The sequence below is a fragment of the Myotis davidii genome, unplaced genomic scaffold, assembly GCF_000327345.1.
Source record: "Myotis davidii unplaced genomic scaffold, ASM32734v1 scaffold962, whole genome shotgun sequence".
Lineage (NCBI taxonomy): Eukaryota > Metazoa > Chordata > Mammalia > Chiroptera > Vespertilionidae > Myotis > Myotis davidii.
Genome location: NW_006295559.1, coordinates 606,481 through 632,012, shown reverse-complemented (window position 1 = coordinate 632,012; position 25,532 = coordinate 606,481). Strand labels below are relative to the sequence as shown.

General features: G+C 38.6%; 1 protein-coding gene across 5 annotated transcripts in view; it reads right to left on the bottom strand.

The window, feature by feature from the left end:
* The window catches only part of ZNF385D (zinc finger protein 385D), a 575,248-nt gene that overhangs the window by 5,264 nt on the left and 544,452 nt on the right, over positions 1–25,532 (bottom strand). For 4 of the 5 annotated variants that reach the window (XM_015568073.1, XM_006770163.2, XM_006770162.2 and 1 more), the window contains 2 exons: positions 10,114–10,347; positions 1,356–1,534 (listed from right to left, as the gene is read on the bottom strand). In XM_015568073.1, the coding sequence (XP_015423559.1) occupies positions 1,356–1,534; positions 10,114–10,347 (413 nt within the window). The remainder of the gene's footprint in view (positions 1–1,355; positions 1,535–10,113; positions 10,348–25,532) is intronic. The other variant, XM_015568075.1, reaches the window with a different exon arrangement.

Genomic DNA, 25,532 nt, shown 5'->3' with positions numbered 1-25,532 from the left:
TACATATTTTTATGCTATCCATTCTACTCTATAGTTTAACAGGTAGAAAGATCTCCTTTATCCCTGCCTTTTCCCTTATCATTGCATAGATCTCCTTTTTTAAAAGAAGTTTACAAAGCAAAGAATGTCTGAAAGAATTTTATGTGCAGATAAACAAAGATGCCCAGGCAGGCATGGATTTATCTCCATGCTAATATTTATCCTCATATTTGTACAGCCAAGTGTCATCCCCTTAACTTCTAAAGATAAATAAACTAAGGTGCATAAATCAGCAGAATATTGTACATATGCGTGTAAAACACAGCACAACATAAGGGCTGGCCCTTCAATTGGAAACATAACTGATCTCTTTGTAAGGCTACTCAGAGTGAAAGTCAACACAACGGGATCAGTCATCTCTTCAGTAGGTGGCCGCAGGATTTAGAAATACAGTACACCACCATGTAGTAAAGCACAAAAAGTCAAAGAATAGCACAGGATAAAGTTATCCTGTAAATATCAAGCAAGTAAAAAGGGAACATTGTAATGTGAACTTTAAATAAAATCAACACTTTTTAGTGGGCAAACTGGTACAAAAAAGATCTAATATACCTTTCCTGCCACTCTTCTTATATAAAAATAGTGCAAACTTACTTCAGATAATTTCTAAAAGGTCCGAGAAGCCACTACATTTTAGTATTCCCTCAGCAACTAAATAAAATAAGCATACATAAATAAGAACAGTGAATCGAAGATAAGTGGATGGATGGATGGACAGATGGATGGACAGATGGATGGATGGACAGATAAAGGGATGGATGGGAGAAAAAAATAGAAAGAAAGGAAGCGCCCAGGCTGGTTTTGCTCAGTGGATAGAGCACTGTCCTGTGGACTGAAGGGTCTCAGGTTCGATTCTGGTCAAGGGCACATGCCTGGGTTGTGGGCTCGATCTGCAGGGGGGCGGGGGGCGTGCAGGAGGCAGCCGATCAATGATTCTCTCTTATCTGCCGAAACCGGTTTGGCTCAGTGGATAGAGCGTCGGCCTGCGGACTGAAGGATCCCGGGTTCGAATCCGGTCAAGGGCATGTACCTGGGTTGAGGCGCACTTCCCCAGTGGGGGATATGCAGGAGGCAGCTGATCGATGTTTCTAACTCTCTATCTCTATCTCTCTCCTTTCCTCTCTGTAAAAAATCAATAAAATATATTTTTAAAAAAATGATTCTCTCTTATCATTGATGTTTCTATCTCTCTCTCCCTTCCTCTATGAAATCAATAATACTATATATGTTTTAAAAAGGGAGTAAAGCAAGCACAGACATCCTGCTCATGAACATGCCCCCTACATGTTTTCATTTCTAGCATTCGTGCAACCTACCTGTTTAAGTTGTGTTTCCGAGTTGACGTGCACATCACAGATTTCACAGTGAAACGTTTTGTTCTGCAGGCCTGTGTTTCCCTTATTAACTGGTCCTTTGCCTTTCACACCTGCCCTGGGAAAGGCTTTGATAGTCCCGCTTCCATTCCGGGCTTCTAGCATGGTTTTGTGCTTTGTACCTGCCAAGAACATTTGGGAAAAAAGAGAGAAAAGGAGAAAAATCTCACTGGTATATTCCCTCAAGAAACAAATACAATAATAAAATTACCTAGTTTTAGTGCAGTTCCAGTCGAACTCCCAGTTGAGGGGACAATTTGCATATTAGCCTTTTGTTATATAGGAGTGTGTGTGTGTGTGTGTGTGTGTGTGTGTGTTTATGTGTAGAAAGTTGTTGGTTGTTTAAACTTCTTTCTTTAGACAGGTGATTTTATAAAAATATTTCTTTTCCACGCAGCTTTTACAGTCAAACTGAGAAGTATTCCTGAGGCTGGTTTGGCTTATGCATGCTTAAAAGGAGTCAGTAGGAGTCACTCTTATCCTGACTTTCTCGGGGGACTCTTTATTCACTTGATAGGTGTTGGTGTTTGGAGGGCGGAACCTGAATGTTTCAGAAAAGTGTTTTAACCTATTCAACAATATTCAGTAGTTTATCTGGCCAGATGTAGGTGGCTTGCCTCAGGATTGAGTGTCAGGTGAGTTAGGGAGACAAGAGGACATCTAAAGGATTTGGCCCCAATAGTAGGGAATCAGAAACAGTAGGTTAAGATCCAAAAAATAAAATTCTCCTCATAATATCTTTAGCAAGTTAAGCCCCACCTATGTCATGCCTCTAGAGAAAGAGAAGAAATGGGATATATGTGAACATTTGAGAAATACCCATTCTCTCAGAAAATCATTGGATTTTTAGCATCATTCCAGCATTAGTTTCTCCATAGAAGCTAGCAAAGATAAGAAGTTAAGTATATCTACCCATGCATGCACTAGCACATATGTGCTCGCATGTGCGTGCGTGCATGCATGTACACACACACGGTTAAATATGTGGCAAGATGGGGTAAGAAAATTCAACTAATAGCTTTGACTCTGGGCTTACTATTCACTGTTAGTAGAGTGAAACTTTTGTGACATATAACCTCCTGCATTTTGTAGCAGACTGTCAATCATAATTAAATAGCTATTAGATAGTTCTATAAGACTTTAAAGCTTGAATAAGCTGTAAGGATAGCTGTATTTCCTCTAAGTAGAGCTGAAATTTAGGAAAGGTGTCCTCTTAATTTTAAAGCACTTACATTTTTGAGAGATTGAATGTGTATTAATATAAAAATAGTGGTTCTTAGGAGACTTCATACTCATTTTATTTCTGAAACATTGCATGTATTGTGCTAACTTATTCACCTGCTCACCGCTGCCCTGTGAGTTAGGTGCTATTACTCCATCCATTTTAGAGATAACAATCTGTGACTCAGAAAGGCTGTTTGCCTGGCTCACAAAGCAGGCAGTACTTGACTTGCGACCAATAGAAATGGATTTCTATGTCCCTACAGTTGCAGGCACTTAGCTAGGAATCCACTAAGCATTTCTGAGCCAGTGACACCCGAATGTCACAGCTCCTTTAATTTTCTCCTTTGTTCATGCAGTCTTCTCTAAACTTGGATTTGAATCTTTCGAATCCTAATCCCTCAGCTTTTTTCTTTTCTTTTTTTTTTCCTTCTTGCAAGGTTCCTTTCTGCTCAGCACAGCACCATGAAACATGATGCTTCAAAAGGCTGTGGCTCTGTGAGGGCCAGTTTGATCGCCTCTTTGATCACTTTGGTTCAACATTGTGTAAACATCTTGCAAGACTCGTGCCTTCCTCTGTGATTGCACAGCAGGTCAGCCCCCAATCTGCTTCTGTAGTTATTCCTTCCTCGGAGGACAGAATCTGCAAGAAGCTAAGTGGACTATTTTCTCCCTATCACTTTTAAAAGGCTGGCACTGGCTCTGGCCTTCACTGGAAACTTCATGATGCTTGAAATGGGAAACCATATTCCAGCCACCGTTTAAGTTCAGCAAGCCGTAAGGCTCCAATTACTACTATTTTTATTGTTTGTTTTTGATGACATGGGGTCAAGATATTTACTTATATCTGCAAAAATAAAAGTCATATATGGAGGGAGGTGAAAAAGGCCTACATTTCCCCTTGATTCCCTATCATCTTCAAACTACCCCTTTTTTTTGGAAGGCTCTCAAGTTAGGTACAGAGGAAAGGCAGTTGAGCAAGAAAACTGGCGAATAACTTTTAAAATTAAATAATTCATTGGGTCATAGAACATATGAGGAAAAACATTTTAAATGAATAAGATACACGGATAGGTATATCAACAATATTAACAGTGGTTATCATGTTCTAGTCTTATTTTCTTTTTGCGTATGTGTATTTTAAAAAGGTTTGGAGAACTTAGTTAATGTGACTTTGTATAGAATTTTCCAAGGAATTATATATACTTTTAGGAATGCACATCGTTTTTAATGACAACGTAGGCTTACGTTATGTGGATGTGAGGTATTTGCTCACCAATCTTAGACATTTGCATTGCTTCTATTTTCCCCTATATGAATAGGTTGTAATGAACATCCTACTCACTAAATCTTTTATCCCATATTTGGTTGTTTTCCTTAGAACAGATTCCCATAAGGAATATTATAGGCACAAAGAATATGACTATTTTCAAGTCTTGATTCAAGCTACCAAACAGCCTTCTAAACATTAAAAAAGATGTTTCAGAGGGATTCATTTTATAGAAAAATGTATCTTGGTGTATTTTGTAAAATTTGCCCCTGTAAAAAATAAATTTCAATACTTTACAATTCAATGTTCCAGAGTGCCCATGAAATGATATTTAGTAGTGTTAGGCTAGACTAGTGATTTTCAACCTTTTTCATCTTATGGTACACATAAACTAATTAATTACTTAAATTCTGTGGCACACCAAAAAATATATATTTTTTGCCAATCTGACAGAAAACAATAGGTATTATTTTTATTTATTCACATCAAATAGCTACTGTTGTGTTGGCTGTTTATTTTATTTTATTTTATTTTATTTTATTTTATTTTATTTTATTTTATTTAAGAGCTCAGTGCCCCTGACTAAATAGTCAGGTATTACATGTTTTAAAAATTCTTGCACTCTGGCTGGTGTGGCTCAATTGGTTGGGCCAAAAGGTTGTTGGTGGACTCCAGGTCAGGGCACACGCCCGGGTTGCAGGCTTGATCCCCAGTAAGGGGTATGCAGGAGGCAGCAGATTGATGTTTCTCTCTTACATCCATGTTTCTGTCTTTCCCTCCTGCTGCCATCATCTCTCTCTAAAATGATAAAAATAAAAATACATAAAAATTGTTGTGCCACCACAGCTGAAAATCGTTGGATTAGACCCTTAACAAACCCATGCAACTGCCAGTGATAATTTCGTTACCTTCTCATTGACAAATTCAAATGATTCAGCTTATAGGTAAATGGGCAGGAAAGTGATCCATCTCCATACGAACGGTAAATGCAAAGGTGTTTTTCTGATGTGCTTACTTATGACAGGTGTAATGGCATTATAGTCCGACTCTTGTGTGTCCCAATAAAGAAAAGTTCTCTTGAATCTATACACCTGAACTGTGTAATCAGTATCAAAAGCCTCCATGTTCTGTTTCTTTTTATCCTGTAAATGCAAAATTAGCCTTTTCTCACCCTGACCTCTTATATAACATGGACTTTTCATATTTGCACTCTGTCCTAGAGATAAAAACTGTGGTTTACTTTATCAGCATATCAGCAAACATTAAGCACCCAGAATGACATCCAGGGTATCAAGTAACCAAGTATTGCCCCCAATGAGTACAACATTGTATTAGTTTTCTTAGCTTCCTGGTTGAAAGTAATGTGCTTATTCACCAGTAATTTATCTGAAGTCTGATTTGCAGAGGTGAAAGAAGGGGCAGGGGGAACAAGAAGTCTAAAACAGGGGGAAGGAGAACTTTGCTTTTAGCATGAGATGAAGAGCCAAAAAGGTGAGATGAGAGGAGAGACAAGCCACACACATACTACCAGAGGGATAGACTTGGTAAGCAACTACACCCCAGAGGAGAGCTCTAGGCCAGGGACCCAGTGGGCTGAGCACTGGCTGGATCTGTGGGGAAGATAAATGCGCAGAATCGATATAGCAACACATCCTTGAGGTCACAGCAAGTGAGGAGAAATGTCAGGCACCCAGAAACGCTCTTTTGTCCATAATCACTGACTACAGCTGAGGATACCCCCTGCTTCCTTAGACCTGCATTTCACACACTTTAGGTGCATCGGTCTCATCTCCTTAAAACAATGCCCTTAAGAGCATGGGAAAATGCCACATTGCTTTTATATCCATTACCCAAGAGAGCTAGAAAAAAAGTCTTCACACAGTAAACACTGAATCACTAAGTGGACACATTAGATACACTTACTTAGTAAAACAGATATGAGCTTGTATTAGATATTTATAAAAGCAATGTTTTATTTATTTTTATGTGTAAAATAGTCTTATTTTTTATTTTTCAAAATATATTTGTATTGATATCAGAGAAGAAGGGAGAGGGAGAGATAGAAACATGAATGATGAGAGAGAATCATCAATTGGCTGCTTCCTGCACAACTCCCACTGGGGACCAAGCCCACAACCTGGGCATGTGCCTTGACCAGGAATCCAACTGGTGACCTCCTGGTGCATCGGTCAATGCTCAACCACTGACCCACACCGGCTGAGTAGACTAATCTTGTTTTTAATTTTTAAAATTATTTTCTATGGAAGTAAAACTTAGTAGGAAATTCAAAGAGCATTTAAAGTGAAAAGCAAAAGCCTGCCCACCTCTCATCTGCAAGCTGCATGTCCTCGGTTGTGACACATTTTTAGGTGTAAACTTCCCGAAATGTTCTAAACGTCAATGACTTTATATCAGGCATGAGTAGCAAAAAGAATATGGGTCGAACATTCCACTTAGTTTTTGCAAGAACAGGCATAGAAAAGTACACAGCAAGACAGTTCATCTTGACACAACTCTGAAGTCAGCCCTTCTGGTTCTTAATCAGTGAGATGTCACCAGGTTGAAATAATTAAACCCTGAATACTCACAGATATGCAAAAAAAATATTTTTATTAGGCAAGAGACTGCATATCACAATCCCCCAAACATACTATTTGTGACTTATAGCTAGTGCACTGTCTGATTGAAATTCAGTGGTAATGGAAATATTCTGTATCTGTACAGTCCAATATGGTGGCCATTAGTCATCTGTGGCTCTTGAACACTTGAAATGAGGCACTGTGAAAGTGAATTTGCAATTAATTTAAATAGCCATCTGAGGCTGGTGGTTACCATATTAGTACAGCATTAGTACTCAAAATATCCTTACATGGATGTGGAACATGTAGGAGGTATGAGTCTGAATTGTTGTTGTTTCTTTTTTATCATTTATATAAAGGTAATAGAAGGCAGAATTGTGATAGGAGAATTTCTATCTTTATTTTCAATCAAACAGAAGTATGACCAGTATCGTAGAAGATGCTGAATAGGATTGGAAGATACTCTTTGGGCCTTAATAATAATGATGTGAACATTGGCCTCAGGAGACTGGCTTAAATGAGTTTTTTACTTGAAACATGAAATGACAGATCTCCTGATGAAACGAGTCTTTCCATATTTTATTCTGAATATAGAGGCATAAACTAGACATGAGCTTCTTGAAAGCCTGGATTTGCTATTTTCTTATTCTCAGTGCCTGGCACATAGTAGATGATCAGTGAAGGTGAGCTGAAATATTAGATATTAATAAAGTTCAAGGAACAAATATTTTTAAAGAGAGTTGTGAGCTCAGGCTCTGGAATGGTGTAAATCATTAGCTGCGTGGTTAAATTTCTTTGTGCCTCAGTGTACTCAGCTCTAAAAAAAAGACATTATATGCTCTACTGAAGTGTCTTAAGTACATTTGTTGTTTTAAAGACTATTTTTGGCACTACTGCATGCTCAATAAATTAGAACCCTGACCTTCTGGTTCATGGGTCGACACTCAACCATGGAGCCATGTGGGCCAGGCCTATATATTTTTTATGAAAACAATAGATTATGAATAAACAATGATAGTTCCATGATTGTGAAGATGAAGAAACAATATTTGAATTACTTCACTTATGTCATGCTATGTAACTACAAGAAGTTGTTATATTTAAAACAGCTGTGCAGTATATGGATTTTGGTTGCCCAGCTCCAGTTGCCCATGTTGATAGCTGCCTATGTGGTGCCCCCTGCACTGGCCACTTTCCCTTCCCTGGTTCCTTTTCCCACTCCCCTAACCTGCTTCCTTCACCTCCCCTAAAAACTATCTGCCCTCAAGTCCCTGTCTCAGAGTCTGATGGAACCCAAATTGACATACATCACAATAATCCTAAACTAAGTCCTGAAATGACTACTCCCATTCCTAACAGGAGAGTGCCACACATAGAACCTCTCTCCTTCCCACTCACTTAATGGGTTCCCCATATCAGACCCCATGGGAAAGACTCAGGACACCAGGATGTTAGTAGCACATGTCTGAACACAAGAAAGATGGCATTCACCTTTGTCTTCATTTAGAGGAAGTCCCAGAGCCTCCCTTCACTGTCGCAGGTACAAATAACAGCTGAATCTGGAGCTCAAAAATGGTACCCAAAACAGGTCGAAGAGCATCTAACATCTGTCCTTTCTTCTTTGCCACGTCCAGTCTGTCACAGCTGACTCATCCAAGACTAGAGTGAACTTTAGGCCTGAGCCCTGGAAGAAGCTCCCTGATCTAGTAAAGGAAATTCTGGGGTACACAAGCTCATGCTGAGCCTGGGAAGGGGCGTGGCTGTAGTCCCCTGACTAGGCTGAAGGTTTGGAGGAGACACCCCAATAAAGGGAGTCAGATAGGGGCAACAACCACACTCACCACCTTAAATTTTCAGATGAGATCGTTTTAGTGTTTCTCAGCTCTGATTACACAACATTGTTTTTTTTCTTTTCCAAAACACTATATTTTACAGGCCCTGGATATATAATAGATCAGAACTCCTGCATATAGAAATATATATTTTTATATACAAATATATTTATACTTTAAATATATTTAAAACAAATATAAATACATTTATATGTTATATGAACATATTTAATATTCATATAGAATCTATGAGTGTATGTATATCTACATATATTTAAAGCGCCACAAGTGAATGTGTTTTAAAAGCTCCATAGGTAATTCTGACACACAAAGCAGAGCTGAGGGCTACAGAATTGCAATATGAAAAATGTCGACCTGATGGGATATAATCAAATAAATAATCCCCGTTTACTTAGATGTTTCTGTGAAGAATTCAGAAAGCGTATCCAAATTCTTGATGAATTAACTCCAGACTCAAAGACTATGGTTTGTGCCCCTCCTCAAAATGAATGTTCCTCTGTTACTATGCAAAATGATCAAAAGCAATTGAGAAATACATGGTCTTCCACTGATGTTTATGCTCTCCCAATTACCTTGCTTCCAGGAAGAATGTATTTGTATGAGTAAACAGGTGATAAATCTAATGGTATAGATTCCGGCTTGGCAGGGGACAGATGCTTTACTGTGTTTCTCAGCCCTTGAACTCATGAACTCTCCTTGACTACAGCTGATGGGGCATGCAGGAGGAAGGGAAGTGCTGAAGGAATTGTTCTCCATCTGCAATTACTCCCTTAGAGTCTTGAAGTCAATACTTGACTATTACCAGTGCAGCACAATGACTGGTCAATGACTCAGTCAAATACAGCTGCAATATTAACTCAGGGTATAATTCACAAGCGATTCTTTCTCTACTGTAATTGCTGACAGAGTCCTGGCAATGAACCCAGTCTTTTAGAGAAAAGTTGATCTTGGGCCAAAAGGCTGGCGAAAATCTCAGGCAGGACATAACTAAGTAACTAAATAAATAAACACGCTATTATCTATATCTAGGTAGATAGATCCTACATAAATATATATCTAGATAGATAAGTATAGCTATAGATATATAATATCTTGATATGGATATATTACAGATGGATGAGATAAAAGTATATTAAGAAAGCATTTCATCCTGACTTATCAATATTTTCTATGATGACATATGGGAGTTAGAGTTTATGTTAGCAAGACCTGGGTTTAAATCATGGTTCCTTACGTCCTCATGTACCTTTTCTGAGCCTCAAATAAGATGATTAGTATCTTCAGGTTGTCAGAATGAGGAAATAAAATATTACATGTAAAGATCATGCCTCAATGGTTGTCCATAATAGACACTTTCTCAAGTTTAATTTCCCAGGTCACATAGATTCAAACTGTCATAACCATAAATACAGACATGAAGTTATCCAATCCAAATTTGCAACTATGTTAACCTTAGAAAACTTAACTTAGAAGCAAATGCGTGGAAGCACTTAGCCATCTAGAATTGCTTTAGAATTATATTTCACTTTATCCCCTTACGTTTCCTGACACACACATAAACACATGTACAACACAGCACAGGAGCCTTGGGAACCTTCCCCTGACCCCATGTACGTGACACGCTGCGTGTCATTTTTACTTTTTAATGGTTATTGAATTGCATGTGGTAATTGTCAGTTTTCTGCCACCTCTCCAACCCCTGCTGCAAAAGATCTCATCTATTCGGAGGCAGATAATTGCCAAGCTGTGGAGACAGAAAAAGAAGAGCTGCATCTCACCACTGTTGTGCGCCTCCAGCTGCGAGGCAGAGTTGACAGCAACCTTGCATAGCGAGCAGTAAAGGAGCCGTTTTGCCTTTTCTTCCTCGGTCTCCGTAGAAGGACATGAGCTATTGCCACTGGCGGTTGTGGGGCTTTTTTCCACTTTAGAGGTTATCTCAGTTGTCATAACACTGTTTTGGGGAATTTCCACAGTTGTCGTCGTTGATATTGCTGGTGTCCCTGTGGTACTGTCTGCATTCAAAACAGCACAGAGAAAAAAAAGAGGGAAAAACAGTGGTATTATCTTTCACTATTTGGAAATGTATTGCTAATATTACATTCTGCTAATAGTGATAAGAGCTGCTAGCAAGTGTTGCTTGTCAGCTGTGAGTCAATCATCTCATCGGGAAATTTACAGAGATGACCACATGTCATTTGGTATATTGCTATACAACATTCTGATGATTCTTCAATATATACAAATACACTTTACATTTTCTGTAGGTGTAAATAAATATACCCACAACTTTCTGCGGTTCACATTTGGCCTTAGCAAAATAATCTTTTACAGTGTATTATACTTTGTATATGTATATTTCTACATAGGTGACTTTTTTTTAAAGGGGATAAATACTTAAAAGATATTTGTATTTTGATTTACTACTTGTCTTTCTATTTTCCTTTCACATTTCTTTCTTTAATTAAAAAAATCACTGATCCTTTTGTACATGCTTGTGAAAAATAAAAATAAATAGAACCTTGATGATATATTTTTTTGTCAGGAACAACAGTTTAGAACAGTGGTCGCCAAACTCATTAGTCAACAGAGCCAAATATCAACAGTACAATAATTGAAATTTCTTTTGAGAGCCAAATTTTTTAAACTTAAACTATATAGGTAGGTACATTGTGATTAACTTAATTAGGCTCCTCCTAAGGCTTAGGAAGAGCCACGCTCAAGGGGCCAAAGAGCCACGCATGTGGCTCGCAAGCCGCAGTTTGCCGACCACGGGTTTAGAAAAATCATCGCCCTATTTACAAAGAGTTAACACCAAGTACAAAAATCATCAATATACAAGTAAGAGGGATTCTAGTATGGCCTATTTATTACACCATACCCTGTCCCGGGCTTTGCTTGGGAAGTGTGTGGCATAGCATTCAAACATTATGGCCACTCTTTACAAGGCATTCACAGACTGGTCACACCATGTGAATGTCAAATAGTTTCCAGAGTTTGATGACGACTGTAACCCTACAACCCTGTGGCTTCAAAGGTTGATTCTTAATCCTGAGAGGTCAAGCTCTAAAGTGAAACTACCTTGTCTTAACTTCAGTTGGGTACACATAGTTCTCATCCCAAACATGCCAATGACCATGGTGTCAGCAACATTTGCATATCCAACAACACACCGCAAATGGGCTCTGTGCTCATATCCTTTCTGTGCTTATCCTACTTACTCTGCTTCCCTGCTGGCTGGTTCTTAACCTCCTATTTAAAGTAGTCCCAGGCTGTCTCTCCAGTTACAGCTGCTCTGGCAACTGTTTCTCATTCCATATGCTGCGGTGGTCACTACCTAATGCCAAGCTGCGAAGTCCACGATAAATGGGTTGGGTGTGGCTATAAAGGACAGTGATCTGCCTGCAACGAAATGTCCTCAGAAATGTTTACTTCTTGTTCGCGCACACCATCACGAGTTGATTAGTTACAGGATGCATTTTAACTTGGATACCTCTTTGATCCAGATACAGAGGTGGGGGCAGAGGTGAGATTAATTATGGCTTCTTGGCATCAGAAACAGTAGTCAATAGGAAGATAAATGAGGTCTTGTTGAGGGCTGTTTTATAAAACAATTCATCTGGATCTTATTTCCTTTGCCTGACGCTTCGCATACTTTTAATCGCTTATTTTAGCTGCTAAGATCATCAAGTAAGCCTCCTTCAGTGTCATGGAGATTATCCACCAACCATGTAAAAAAAAAAAAAATCAGTCTCCCATGGCTAGAGAAAAAGAAATAAAATTACCGTGACACCAAATTTTGCCACCAGAATTCATTTATTCCTTTGAACATGAAGAGGCCACTTTCCTGATTAGTTTTCACTCGCCTAAAAAGGTTCCTGATTAAAATTACAATATCAGGTAACAGCCAGAAAATCATTCTGAGAACCTAGATAGGGCATAAAATACAATGACTACTTTAAGACGGTCGAGTAGCTGTTCATTGCTTCCACTAAACCAGAAACGATTGTTTGACAGCATAGGCCTATGTCTGTAAATAAGGAACAAATGGCGCGTTAATTTGCTAAGTGTTTACTGTACACAATTTCATTTAATCTTCAAACAAACCTGTGCAAGCAAGGAAATCTGGAAGTTAAGGAGATGCCTCCGGGTCACACAGTACTATGTGGTGAAACCAGGGCAACGTGTTTCAAGAGACAAAGAAATCAGGGGTTTTGAAAAAAAGACAATGTGAGCGATAGATGACCTTGGCCATGATAGTGATTTTCCATAGTAAGGTCACGGACACCACAGTTTTCTTATGTTGAGCTCTATGGGGAGTGATAACTGTAAACACAGAGATATTTAAACTTGGTGTGGCCACATATTGCAGCCAGAATACGATACGATGGTTATTTATCTCATTTAAATCTAAGTAAAGATATTCCTATTAATTTCCTACTTCTAATGAATTTTCCTTTGAAGTGACCAAGTTTATTTTACTCTTGACCTGAAAATTGTACATTGCATGGGACATAGCAATCCTAAGCCGACTTCTCTAGTTAGAGTGAAATTCCTAACGGAAGTATAGAATAAACAAAACCATGGGTCTTCCAACCCTTGTGACAGCTACACTATTGTCTTTCCTGACCCCAGAGGATAATGTACATTTATATCAAAGACCCCATAAGATAGAGACACCAGATTCTCTATGCCTAGGGCTTAGTGAAGCATTAACATTTCCTAAGGCAAGTCCCTTGCTTGAGACGGGCTTAGGGGAATCAGTATCAAAACACTTAACTTCTGGCATTTTTACTTTGTTGCATCCTCTAGACCACATAGCTGAGCCCAGATCTGTTACCATCAGTTTGCAGTAAATTGGAAAAAACTACGAACGGTTATAACAAGACAGATTTTTCTCGTTTCATTTATAAGTGGTGAGGGGGACGTTTTTAATAACCAAAAAAATTTAAGATTATGCTGAATTCAAAGAGAACCAATTATTTCATAAATTGAATAGAAAAATTACACATAGCAAAGAGATTTTAACATGGTATGTTAAGTTAACAATTATTAATGATCCTAATCCACTCATTGACAAATTCACCATAGTAATGTGACATATTAACAGGAGGGAAACTGGGTGCAGGGCATACTGGAACCTCTGTAATATTCTTGCATATTTTAGATAAAACTAAAACCATTAAAAAGTTTATTAAATTTAAGAAAATGGAATTATAGCCAGTCAATACTGTCTCATTGTTATTTTGTAGAATCATAGTCAGAAGGGATCTTAGATCATAGTCAGAAGCTGTCGTATAGGTCTCTTGGGTTTTGTGTTAGTAAATTTCCCAAGGTCACATAGTGCTCTGGGGGAGAAAATGGGATTTAACACTGCGTCTTCCAGTTCCTAGTGTCTGTTATCCTACACCGCAATGACTTAATGTATTCAAACTTCACTCCATAAACATTTATTAAGCTTCTATTTTGTGCTAGGTTCTATATTAAGTCACTAAGAATGAGAAGGCCAATAAATGTCCATCCCACATTAAAGGGGTTTATGAGACATCTCATTATGAATTTAAATAATAATAATAAACTTAATCAGCATGAAAAGGAACTCAATACATATGTATTGAATGAAAACAGTAAATGGCTTATAGAGAATAATTGTGGAAGAAATTTTAAAGCATTTACAGTTATTAACTCATTCGATCCTCACAGATACCTAAGAGGCATGCCATTTGTATCCTGATCTGAGAGAAGAAACTGAGGTACAGAGAGAATTGGGAACCTCCCAATGCCAGAACTTCAGTCTCTAGCACAATGATACCAACTCAGACAGTCTGGCTCAGAAGCACATGGTCTTCATTTATTTTTATTGCTACATTTTTATTTTTATCATAAAAAGTATAAACTACCTTCTCTTCAGTTAATTCACATTGGTCATGACTTACTATGCATGTCTGAAGACAAAATTTGACTTTAAAAGAAACTAAGCATGGTCCGAGCTAGAGTCGATCACATATGTCTAAACATCCAATTATGTTAAAGTATTTAAGTTGCTGGAATCCATTTAGGAGAAGGAAAGAGAAAACCTACAGTCCTCAAAAAACCTCTTGTGAGAAATGATAAAGTGTGAACCACAGGCCTTCCTTACTGCACCTTTTGCTTTTCTTTGCTGTTCTTTTTAAGATCAGAAAGCAGAAAAATAATTCACTTTTCTTAATGTTTCCCAAAGGCTGATTCAGATTTCTTTGCACTAGTCAACCAGTGAGGCTCTAGGAACAATCTATGTGACAGGGAGTTGGAAATAATGCATGCAGTTCAGTGGGAAGAGAAAGGTTGAAGATGATTTGGGTTTGCATTTCTGGGTTATGTTTCTGCCAATGCCCAGGAGCAAATACTCATTATTGCAACTGTCGCAATTTGGCTTTGGCATGAAAACAGACAGCTAATACTTCCTGGAACGGGGCCTTCGTTGAGAATGAAAGGGAACTTGACTGCATGCAGAGTGGCCCAGTTGTAGTTCTCATCTTTATAAGAAAACACTGTAAAGACCTTCAAAAAAACACACAAAGTATAGGAAAGGATTCCAGAAAATACCAACAACTTGAATTCCAGATAATAAAATCGATCAGCCAAGTGACATGGTCTGGATAAGAAATTTATTCTCCTAGTTACGGGCCTCATAACCTAACTGGGAGAACCTGAGATGAGTTAGGTTTTCTCCTATTTCGTAAGAATTAATATTATAGCCCCAAGATGTTCATCATGATTTCCTATAGATTGATGACTCAGAATTATATATGACTTATGTCCTTCCATGTGTGAACTGAAGTCTCACCCATGTTTGCTAGAAAGTAAGCAAAACAGCTGATTCCTCTTGAATATGTTGACATTTTGAAAAATAAAAAGGTGCTTTTTGACCACACATACACACAAAAAAAATCACAAACTTTTAGAAATTGTTACTGGTGGTTTCTTTCCTATGGACTTCATTTAATTTAACCAACATTTATTCAGCACAGTAACACACTCTCAGGCTCAGGCTGAAGTGACCCCTGCATTGGGCTCTGTACTTATGAGGGCTCCACATATCAATCACAAGTCACTGAAACAAAAATCTATTGTGCTTTTTTTAATCTTGTAAAAGGTTTTTTGAAAGTTCAATAACTATTTGAGGGAATAGGAATTATAGGAAAGGAAAGTGAGGGCTGAACTGGGTGCCCCAAAGGCCAGAGTTCACATATTTGAGGATGTTTGTATGCATATGTTTTTGATGGTGCGTGTGCCTGTCTGGCTTTGTGTACTGAGAAGTGGGAGGAGTCACAGCTTCTATATGGGCACCAGAGAAGGAGGTTGGTTTGTTCAAACTTGGCTGCATCCTCTCTAAGGAACAAAATTCCCCCACATATTCATTCCCTCCATCTACTGCAATGGTACGGGGAGTACTTCACGCTGCCTGGTAATCTTGAACCCACAAAATGAGGTTGGGGAGAATGAATACCTCCCCCAGCAGGCTACCCAATTTCGCTGGGTCTAGTTACCACCCACATGCCCTTGCTTTTCAAATACCTTCCGCCAAGTCTCTGTTGACCTGTGTTACCACTTGGTAGGACTCAGGACTGGGTCAGCAGGGTAGATTCCTTATCATCCAGGTCACAAAGGCAATCCCCCCGGCTGTGAGGCTGCTAGGTGAAGTCTGAGGTATCACTTGTAAATACTTAGCTATAGGGCATATGCTATATGGCATATGGTACCCATTTGTACTCTTGTCTTGGTCCTGAAACTTTTGGGGTGGTCCTTATTGAATCCTCATGCGTCAGACTCTGTGCTAATCCCAGGGGGTGAAGAAATAAACATGCTATAATTTGTATACTGAAGAGTGAAAAGGCTCGCTCACATAATAGGAATGGAGGGGATATGGATTTCCTCTCTTTGAGGAGGATGAGCATGAGGAGGTGTCACTAGAAAATATTAGAAAAATAATTGTACTTCGAATTGATTTATCACATCTCCGAGCCACGCAAAAAGTGAATCACTGTACTTTTTAAGTCAAGTGGCATATTCTGTACTACAGTGACCTGAATAAAACTGTTAATGTCCTAAGGGATCAGGTGAGTGATTCTCTTTCTTCTTTTACATCATTTGAACTAGATTTCTCATGTCTCACATATATTAGAAATTATAGAAAGGCCAAGAGATTGCAAAAAACTTAGAAAACAAAGATATCGAACTGCAGCTTTTGAGATGCTTCCTAAAGCTGCCCAATCCATGATTTATTTGAGGCAATTACGTCAGCTATAGATTCATACACAGTGATAACAGTTATCTCTTGCACTCACTTTTGCCAGGTACACCACACACAGATTAAAAAACAAATTATTCGAATAAAAAATATTTGAGACAGAGCCTGATTTTTTTTTAAAAAAGGGAGATTCAACTTTTGGATTTCCCTCTTGAAGCCAGGACCAATTAGTTTCATTAGGACTGGCCATTTTTAGGTGGATCATGTGATTTGACAAGTCAGGACAGTACCAATCCTTGTAGATATGCAGGTCTGGCTTTGCCATATATTTGGATTATCATCTTGAGAAAAGTCACAAAGTTTTATAGAAACTTTCCAAATGTTAAGTTTTAGCATCTGCGTATATGTGTGTGTGTGTGATATCCTGTGTGCGGCACAATCTCTGTGTTCTACATGGGCTGTGGGCGGCCAGTTTTGAAAGGTTCCCCAGGGACACAGTGCCCTGTGCTCCCAAACACTGCTCATTTCCACCATGGTTCAGGGACTCTGGTCACATGACTTGACTGAGCTTCTCCCTCAGAAGGCCAGGTTTCTATTTTAAGGAGAAATAGGATGATCCCAGCTAGTCTTATTTTTTCCTTTACCAGATAACTCGCCCTTGTTCCTTTCTTTAAAGTCTACAAGAAGGGCCTCACTCTAGGGCAGAAGTCTTGACAGCTCTGTGTCAGGGTTCATACTGAATACCCCAGTGGTGTTCTTGGTTGGTAACAGTCACCTCAGCAATCTCTAATATCTTACCCCGTTGGAGCTTGAGTTCCTGAAAGTCAATAGGGATTACACTCCCTACTCCCATAGTATACGTATCCTCCATAACACAACTAGAACAGACCTTGCTAGTTATTTGCTAACTGGTAAAGACTGAGGCTTCTGTCAACAAATATGTTCTGTTAGGCATTTGCTTCCTTTGAAAAGTTGAGATTATATCCCCATAAGACACTTAGCTGAAAATTGGCATGGCTATAGAAATAGCAAATCTCTGGCCTGCTACCCTAAGTTTTCAACCTGACTCATTTTTGTCTCATAATATATATATTTTTAAATATATTTTATTGATTCTCCCACAGAGAGGAAGGGAGAGGGACAGAGAGCTAGAAACATCGATGAGAGAGAAAAATCGATCAGCTGCCTCCTGCATACACCCCACTGGGGACGTGCCCCCGACCGGAATTGAACCTGGGTCCCCCCAAGTCCACAGGCTGACGCTCTACCCACTGAGCAAAACCGGCCAGGGCTCATAATATTTTTTAAAACTCTGCTTCTCTCCCTCTATTCTCACTGTGCTCTTTTGGCTCTCACAACACCAACACTGATGTGGGGCCAAGATGTTGGAAAATTTGGGGAATCAGAAACACTGCTATTACTGCACACTTCTCAATCTAAACCTTGGGGTTTACTAAACACAGATTGTTGATTCCTGCCTGTAGAGTTTGTGATTCCTAGGTCTGGGTCGGGACCTGAATATATGCATTTCCAACAAGCGCCCAGTTGCTGCTTCTGCTGTGTGCTGAAAACCACCACTGACAGGTCTGCCTATTAATTTCTGGTTTAGCTTAACGGCTCTCAGCTTTACAGCTATAATGTCACTCAGAGAGCAAGTCAGGAAAGTCAAAATGGGAAATGAGGGGCTCTTGTTTTTCCTGTGACTGAGCGACTTCCTGAGACATGGAACTTTCAGTACTGAAACAGAGAAAGTGCCCGGCAAGGCAGGTCACATTTTTACTGAAGGTGGGAGTTTGGAATAAATGAGAAGACAACTCTCTAAAAAATATTTTCAGTGCTACCCAAGTATGCAATGAACCATTTCTATTGGAAGACGCATTTTTGACATATATGTAATAATAAATGAGGAAGGATGAAGACACAGTCAGATGCTTGAAACGGAAGTAAATAACTACTTATTTAATGTTCCATTTAGCAGTTAAACCAGAAGCTCTTTTGTGAGAATATAGTCTTCTCTCTGTATCTTGGAGTCCATGTTTCTAAGAGAATTTGTTTGCTACATCGCTCAAAGAATGTATTCTTTATCCCCTCTGAACATAAATTAATTCAAAGCAGATTAGTTCAAAGCTAAGTTAATCAGAAGGCAAGATCACTAGGCTTTGAGAGTTAATTGAGTGGACATGCCATTGAGAAGTACCAAGGGGTTAGTTTTGTCAGAATTTGAAAACTTGCAAAAGGGAAAGTAAGGGGAAGACAAGAAGAAAATCGGTGTATTCCAAAGCTATTTTAAGTGACTTAGATGCCCCTTTATTAGGAAACTGCCTTTTTAGGCAGCTAATAGGGATTTTTTTCTTAAGTAAGGCAGAAGAAGAAAAAAAGTCTATTCGAATCTATAAATGGCAGTTCCCCTGTTCCAAGAGCTTTCAGAGGAAATAAAGTGTTGCATGCCACAGTAACAGCTGCCATTTCATCAATAAGAAGACCTGTGTATTGAAAGCTAGATTTGAAATCTGGCAAAAAGTCATGGCATGGTTTTCAGTGATTGCCTTTGGTAGTTTATCTGTTTATAGTAAGTCTCCTTCCTTTTGGCTGTGTGTTTAAGTAAGGGTTTGCCTTGTGCCCTGAACTTCCATAGTATCTAACTACTAACGTTTATGACATGATAGATCATGAATCTTGAAAGCTTTTACTAATTGAACTTGAGCACAAAGTGAGAGAGAATGTAGGGAATTAAGAAGGTAGAGGTAATCATGCTATGCCATTTAGGATACAAATCCTTGCTGTAGTAGCCTGTGAGGCAGCCCATATAACACATTTTTAAAAAAGCAATAATTGTCAGTTCTTCAATTTTGTTGTACCTTAGAGCTGTCTTGAAGATAAGAAAACAAGCTTCTATAATAGATGGCACAATGATAAGGTATTATTGTGGATATAGTATAGAGCATTATTCCATCTGGTCTCAGGAATTTTATTGTATGTGTAAGAGTTACTTAGCAATTTTCATTACAATGTTGGTGTTCCACAGATTAACTATGCAGGGAATTTTTAAAGCAACAGAAAGGTACCATGATGTAGCTGACAGAACTATGTCCCATTCAGACATCTGGATTATTTTTTAAAAATTCAGGTAACCAAGAAAGGCATTTTCAGGGAGTTAGTGCCACTGGACAAATTATAAGAAATGGTTGGTAAAGGTGAGAGAAATAATACAAAAGAGAGGGCTCTTTAAAAAGTGAGAAAACATGGATTTTTTAAATGACCTTTCAACAACTTCTAAGTATTCCACTTAAACTATAAACTGCAGAGTCTCAAGAATCCAACTACCAGTTATTTTACCCCAAACAGCAATTTATTATTATTTTTCCTTCTGCAGAATGGAGAACAAGAGGCAAGTCATCATATAATCATTTTTTGATAAAATTTTTCTCCTCAAACTGGTTGTTTCCATATAATGTTAATATGCTCCAACCAAGAAGTTTAAGATTTGGAGGACACATAAAACTAAGGAAAAATGTGCACATCAAAATAGAACAGGAGAAATCAGAATTCTACTCATTATTTACTAAAAAATTAATAGAATTGCTTGGAAACTAGTAAAATTCTGGAGCAGATGCCTCTCAGTGAAACCGAAAGACCAATTTCTAAAATGGTAGGATTCCTTCCTTACATGCAGAAACCATATAAACCAGATTTCCATGAAATTCCAGGTTTAAAATGATCTCTCCTATTATTTCCATAAATCATCACACCTCCAGAAATTCCAAGCCACAGCAGACTGCCTCCGGCACAAAGTCACCACACTGAGTACTTTTCTTTTCCTTCTTGAGAATATATTCATTGTAAGTGTATCACCATTTCATCAAAACACTAATTGAAACGCTGAAAATAATGTCCATCTCTCTTTTATGTAAAATGATGCAGAATAAGCATTTTTATTTTCCTTAGGCCTCATTTAAGGGACTAGTTATGTTGACATTATTTAAAAATCTTCAAATCTAACTATTTATGCTGTGTATATACTTAGAAAAAAAATAAAGTCTTGGTTAGCGCTACCAACCACGATTTAACTCAATACTTGAAGATAAGTATCTTTTAAGATAGAGCTATGTTGAACAAGAAACCATCTGTACTTGGCTGGTGTGGTTCAGTTGGCTAGGCTTTGCCCCTTGACCAGGAGGTCTCCTATTGATTCCAGGTCAGAGCACATGCCTGGGGTATGAGCTCAATTCCCAGGAAGGGGCATACACGAGGCAGCCGATGGACGTTTCTCTCTCATTGATGTTTCTATCTCTCTCTCTCCCTCTCCTTTCCTCTCTCTGACATAAATAAAAACATATTTAAAAAAAGAATAAACCATTTGAGAATTAAAAAATAAATTTGTATTATCTCTGATGATCAGTACTGGACATTCTATTCCTGTAGAATGCCAAATATTTTTATGGCTACAAAAGGATAGATATCTAGTCCCATGACCTGACCTACCAAAGGATAATGGGCATTTCTATTCCATTAAATCCTGTGGGATATCATTTCATGAGTCAAATCAAAACACTATGTTAGAGACCATTTGATATGAATAGAAGTTCTGAAATTGTATCACTACCTTAGTTAAAATAATGAAAAAATGTTTCGTTAAGCTTTAGAAAATAATCATTTTTTAGGACACATACAGAGTGGGGAAAATTAGGTGGGCAGTTCTTATGACAAATAACAGACTAATTAATAAACAATAACACAAAAATAAACTGTGTTTTGCGTACTCACAAGTGTAAACCTCGTTTTGGCCCCCACCCTGTATCTGTACAGCTGTTTTTAATGATCACCATTTCTACTTTTAACCAAAACCCAACTGTGAAATTAAAATGAACAGCCAGCACTTTGGGTAAAGCACTTTGCTTTATAGATTACTTGAGGAAGTTTAATATTCTTGGAATTTTTATGTGTCCTGTTTTCGGTCAACCTGGTTTACATCAACATTCAGTTCTTCTGATGATGCGTCTCTAGAAACGGAGAAGCCATCCTGCAATCTGGGACTGGTTTTGTTCACACCCTTCCTGGCGGCGCCTCTGGCTCGGGGAGGAAGCCAGGCCTAACCTGCTAGCAGCCCGGCCCTGCCTGTGTACCCTGAATAGTCTGAGTGGGCAGGGAGTGTGCGAGGCAGACCACATCCTGGCCTGGCACTTGGAAGGCGACTGCCAAGGAGTCAAGATCGCAGCCAGATTGTGACAGCCAATTCACAGGGCTGGGGAGAGAAGTGGGAGCCAGAAGGCGAGCTGGGCGAGAGGAGCCAGCCCTGGGGAACTTGAGGACGTGGCAGGCAGGCAGGCAGGCTGCTGACCTTGGCAGGGTATTTTTAGCAGGAGGGCCTCACCTCTTGGGCAGCCCTGTCATGGTTTTATTGAGGTGAAAAAAAGATTCATGGCCACTGTCTGCACCTCCCACGGAAGGGGAGAGGAGGCAATGGAGGAGATGGTCGCTGTGTCTCTAGAGACTTTGGGCTTCATGCCCCTGGCTCCCACTATAGGAAACTGGGCTAAGAGGCAGGCGAGGCAAGCACAGGGCTCATGCTCCTTTCTTTCCTCCTCTCTGTTCATCTTGGCTACTCCCTACCTCACCAAAAATCAAACCACAATATAAATAAATAAGTAAAATAGCACATGCAGAGATGCAGTTCTCCTTTTGAGATTTCAATTCGCTCCCCTAAGTCACCCCTCATTGAGGACATTTCTGGATAAAACAAATTTAAAACTTGCCAGATTGGCTGGAGGGTAGGGGGATGTGGTGGGGAGGGAGGAGGAAGGGAGAAAAGACAAGTGGCCAAGATTGGACAGGTCAGCTAATAGAGTGGCGTTGCATGATCTGGTTCAATGAAATCATCTTTTCTCAGAAGTTCATCCAGAGAACACTGATGCTTAGGCCTCGCTTTGTAAAAATACAATGCTTTTTTTTTTTTAACCAAAAATTGAAGCCAAAAATAAATTCACTTGGGTAATTTAAGTGCACATATAATTCTAAGTGTTGGGGGAATTCTTGCAAAATGCTTAGCCATTGAAAAAAAAATAATGCATTTTATTTTCACACAACTTTATTTTCACTCAACATGGGATATATGCACCTTCAGCATTGTGATGCCACAGTTTCAGTGTCATTTGCTTTTATGTCACACTCCAGACAAATTCCACTGTGGCTTAGCCTTCAAAATACAATTTCAAAATCAGTAGAAATCTCTTCTCTGTCTGACTTGTCAGTCCAGATTAATAAACGTCTCCTCAGACTTGAAGTCTAATTAAAATTGAATAGATCTGAATGAGATAGAAATTATTTGTTTTTGCTTATTAGCTCAGCTTTTTGCAAGATAGAGAGAACTAGAAAAAAAGAATAGAGGGAAGCGTTAGAGAGAAATGTGTCTTATTTGCCCTTCTAAATTACAGACTTCATAGGAAGGGAACTCCTTTTAAAGGACATTTTATCAGCCAGCCCAGATGGGTCAATGCGATGAACCATCCCCAGAATTTGAATAAATTTCTTCTCATTCGATCTTTGAAGATCCCATCATCACAGATGCTCCGTTTCTATTGAGGGATATGTCCTGTTAAGATTTCTGAGGCGCTAATAGACAAGGTGCCAGGGATATGATGATTTATGAGTGCTGATGTGAATATCACTGACACACCAAAGTAAATGCCAAACAAGTCTGCAGCTGATTTTGCAAGATACATGGTGTGCAATATACTCAAAGTGACAGATAAGGCATCACTCAAATGAGATAAAGACTGTTTCTTCAACTACTTTTCTGTCTTTTTCTTCAAATTTGAAATTTTGCATGATACAGAGAGGTTCACTAGTTAGTACAACGACCTAGCTGCTGTCTAGCTTTATAGGTCCTTATTCTTTTTTTAAAAAAATATATTTTATTGATTTTTTACAGAGAGGAAGGGAGAGAGATAGAGAGTTAGAAACATCGATGAGAGAGAAACATCGATCAGCCGCCTCCTGCACATCTCCTACTGGGGATGCGCCCGCAACCCAGGTACATGCCCTTGACCGGAATCGAACCTGGGACCCTTCAGTCCGCAGGCCGATGCTCTATCCACCGAGCCAAACCGGTTTCAGCTATAGGTCCTTATTCTAACTGTCATTATTGTGACATGAATCAGCTATAGGGTAAAACAATGCACTCCCCTTTCAAGATAAATCTAAACAAGTATGAAATTAAACACATGTGTAACAAAGACAGTTTAAAAGATGAAAGTGACAGGCCTTTTTAGCTTTCAAATAAATTTTGTGGATATTTCTCTCTTTCTATCCTCAAACTGTGAGACAGGTACTAGAGTTCTTATTTTATAAAAGAGAAAACTGGCTTATTAATATAAAGTCACTTGCTAGAACCATATAGCTATTAATTAGGAAGGCCATTACAAATACCAAGATTTTTTAGAATTTATTGTTGCTAGTTGATACAAATATTTAACCATCAAGAACTAAGTGTAAAAGTCACATAAATCAATAAGACATTGCAACTCATATATTAATTTATATTTCTACAGATATGCAGGATGGGGAAAACATAGGTTTACAGTTCTGAGTAGATGAAATACAGTTTATTTTTGTATTATTATTTATTAATTATTGTATTATTTTCCATAGTAATGACTATAAGTGTACTTTTGCCTCACCCTGTAGTATTGCAAAGACAAGGTATATGACTAGAACACATTCTACATATAGTTCTGGAGTAATTTTATAGCACTTGTAATAAAGACATGTGTATAAATATTACTATGTTATTTAAATTTAATGGACCATGCCAGATTTTTAATACCTATATTATCTACTAAGGTCTCTAGCTTTACCCTTAGAAATTGCAATAATTTAAAACAAACAAATAAAAGATATAAAGGTTTCCTTTTAAAATAGGGGTTAAATCACATTACTCTTTTCCTCAACCTATTTGTCTCCATATTTCACCCCAAGGGAAAGCCAATGACTAACTGAAAGTCTTCCCCCACAAGTCCGGAACAAGACAACGGTGCCCCCCTCAGCATTGCTATGCAGCATTATACTGAACGTTTTAGCCAGGACTATTAAGCAGTAAAATAAAAATAAAAGGTATACAAATTGGAGAGGAAGAAGTAAAACTATCTCTATTCACAGATGACATGATCTTATATATAGAAAACCCCACAGAATCTTCTGTTGTTGTTGTTGTTTTTGAAGCTGATGTCCTGCAATGGCCAGAAGGCCCCGTGTGGTCTGGTCCTCCATGAGTTAGCTGACTTTATCTTTTCCTACCTTCCCTTTTGTTCCCCCTGTAACTACCACACTGCACTGCTGGCCTCCTTGCTCTTCTTCAGGCCTCCAAGCATGCTCCCACCTTAGAAACGTTGAGTTTGCTTTTCCATATAAGAGGCGGCCTCTTCCCCAGACAGTCACGTCACTCACCCTGCTCCACCTGTTAGTCAGTCTCACTTATTCAGTGAGGCTTTACCTTAACACCCTGGGTAAAATTTTATTCCACACCCATGCCTGTAATTCCTCTTTCTCTCCTCCACTTCCTTTTTCTCCCTAAAATTTATCACATTCAAATATGCTATTAAATATATAATAACAGAAGGGTGTTGACTACCAGTCTCCCATAGAGTGGGAGGTACACCCTACAAGGTCAGGGGTTTTAGCTGTTTTGTTCTCTGCTGATCTTCAGCATCTAGAATTGTGCCTGAAACACAACAGATTCCCAAGAAGTATTTCTTAATAAATTAATAAACAAAGAAAACAATCCCAAAATAAAATGCTGCTTGGGAAAGAAGAAGGAATAGCGGGAGAAGACAGAGGGAGACCCAACATCGGGGTGATTGCATTTATGTAGAAATCTCCCCCCCTCCCCCTTTGTCTGCTGTCTTTTGTTCAAATGTGATTTAATTAGGTGATTTTTAAAAAAAGTGGTTATGATTTTTATTTATTTATTTATTT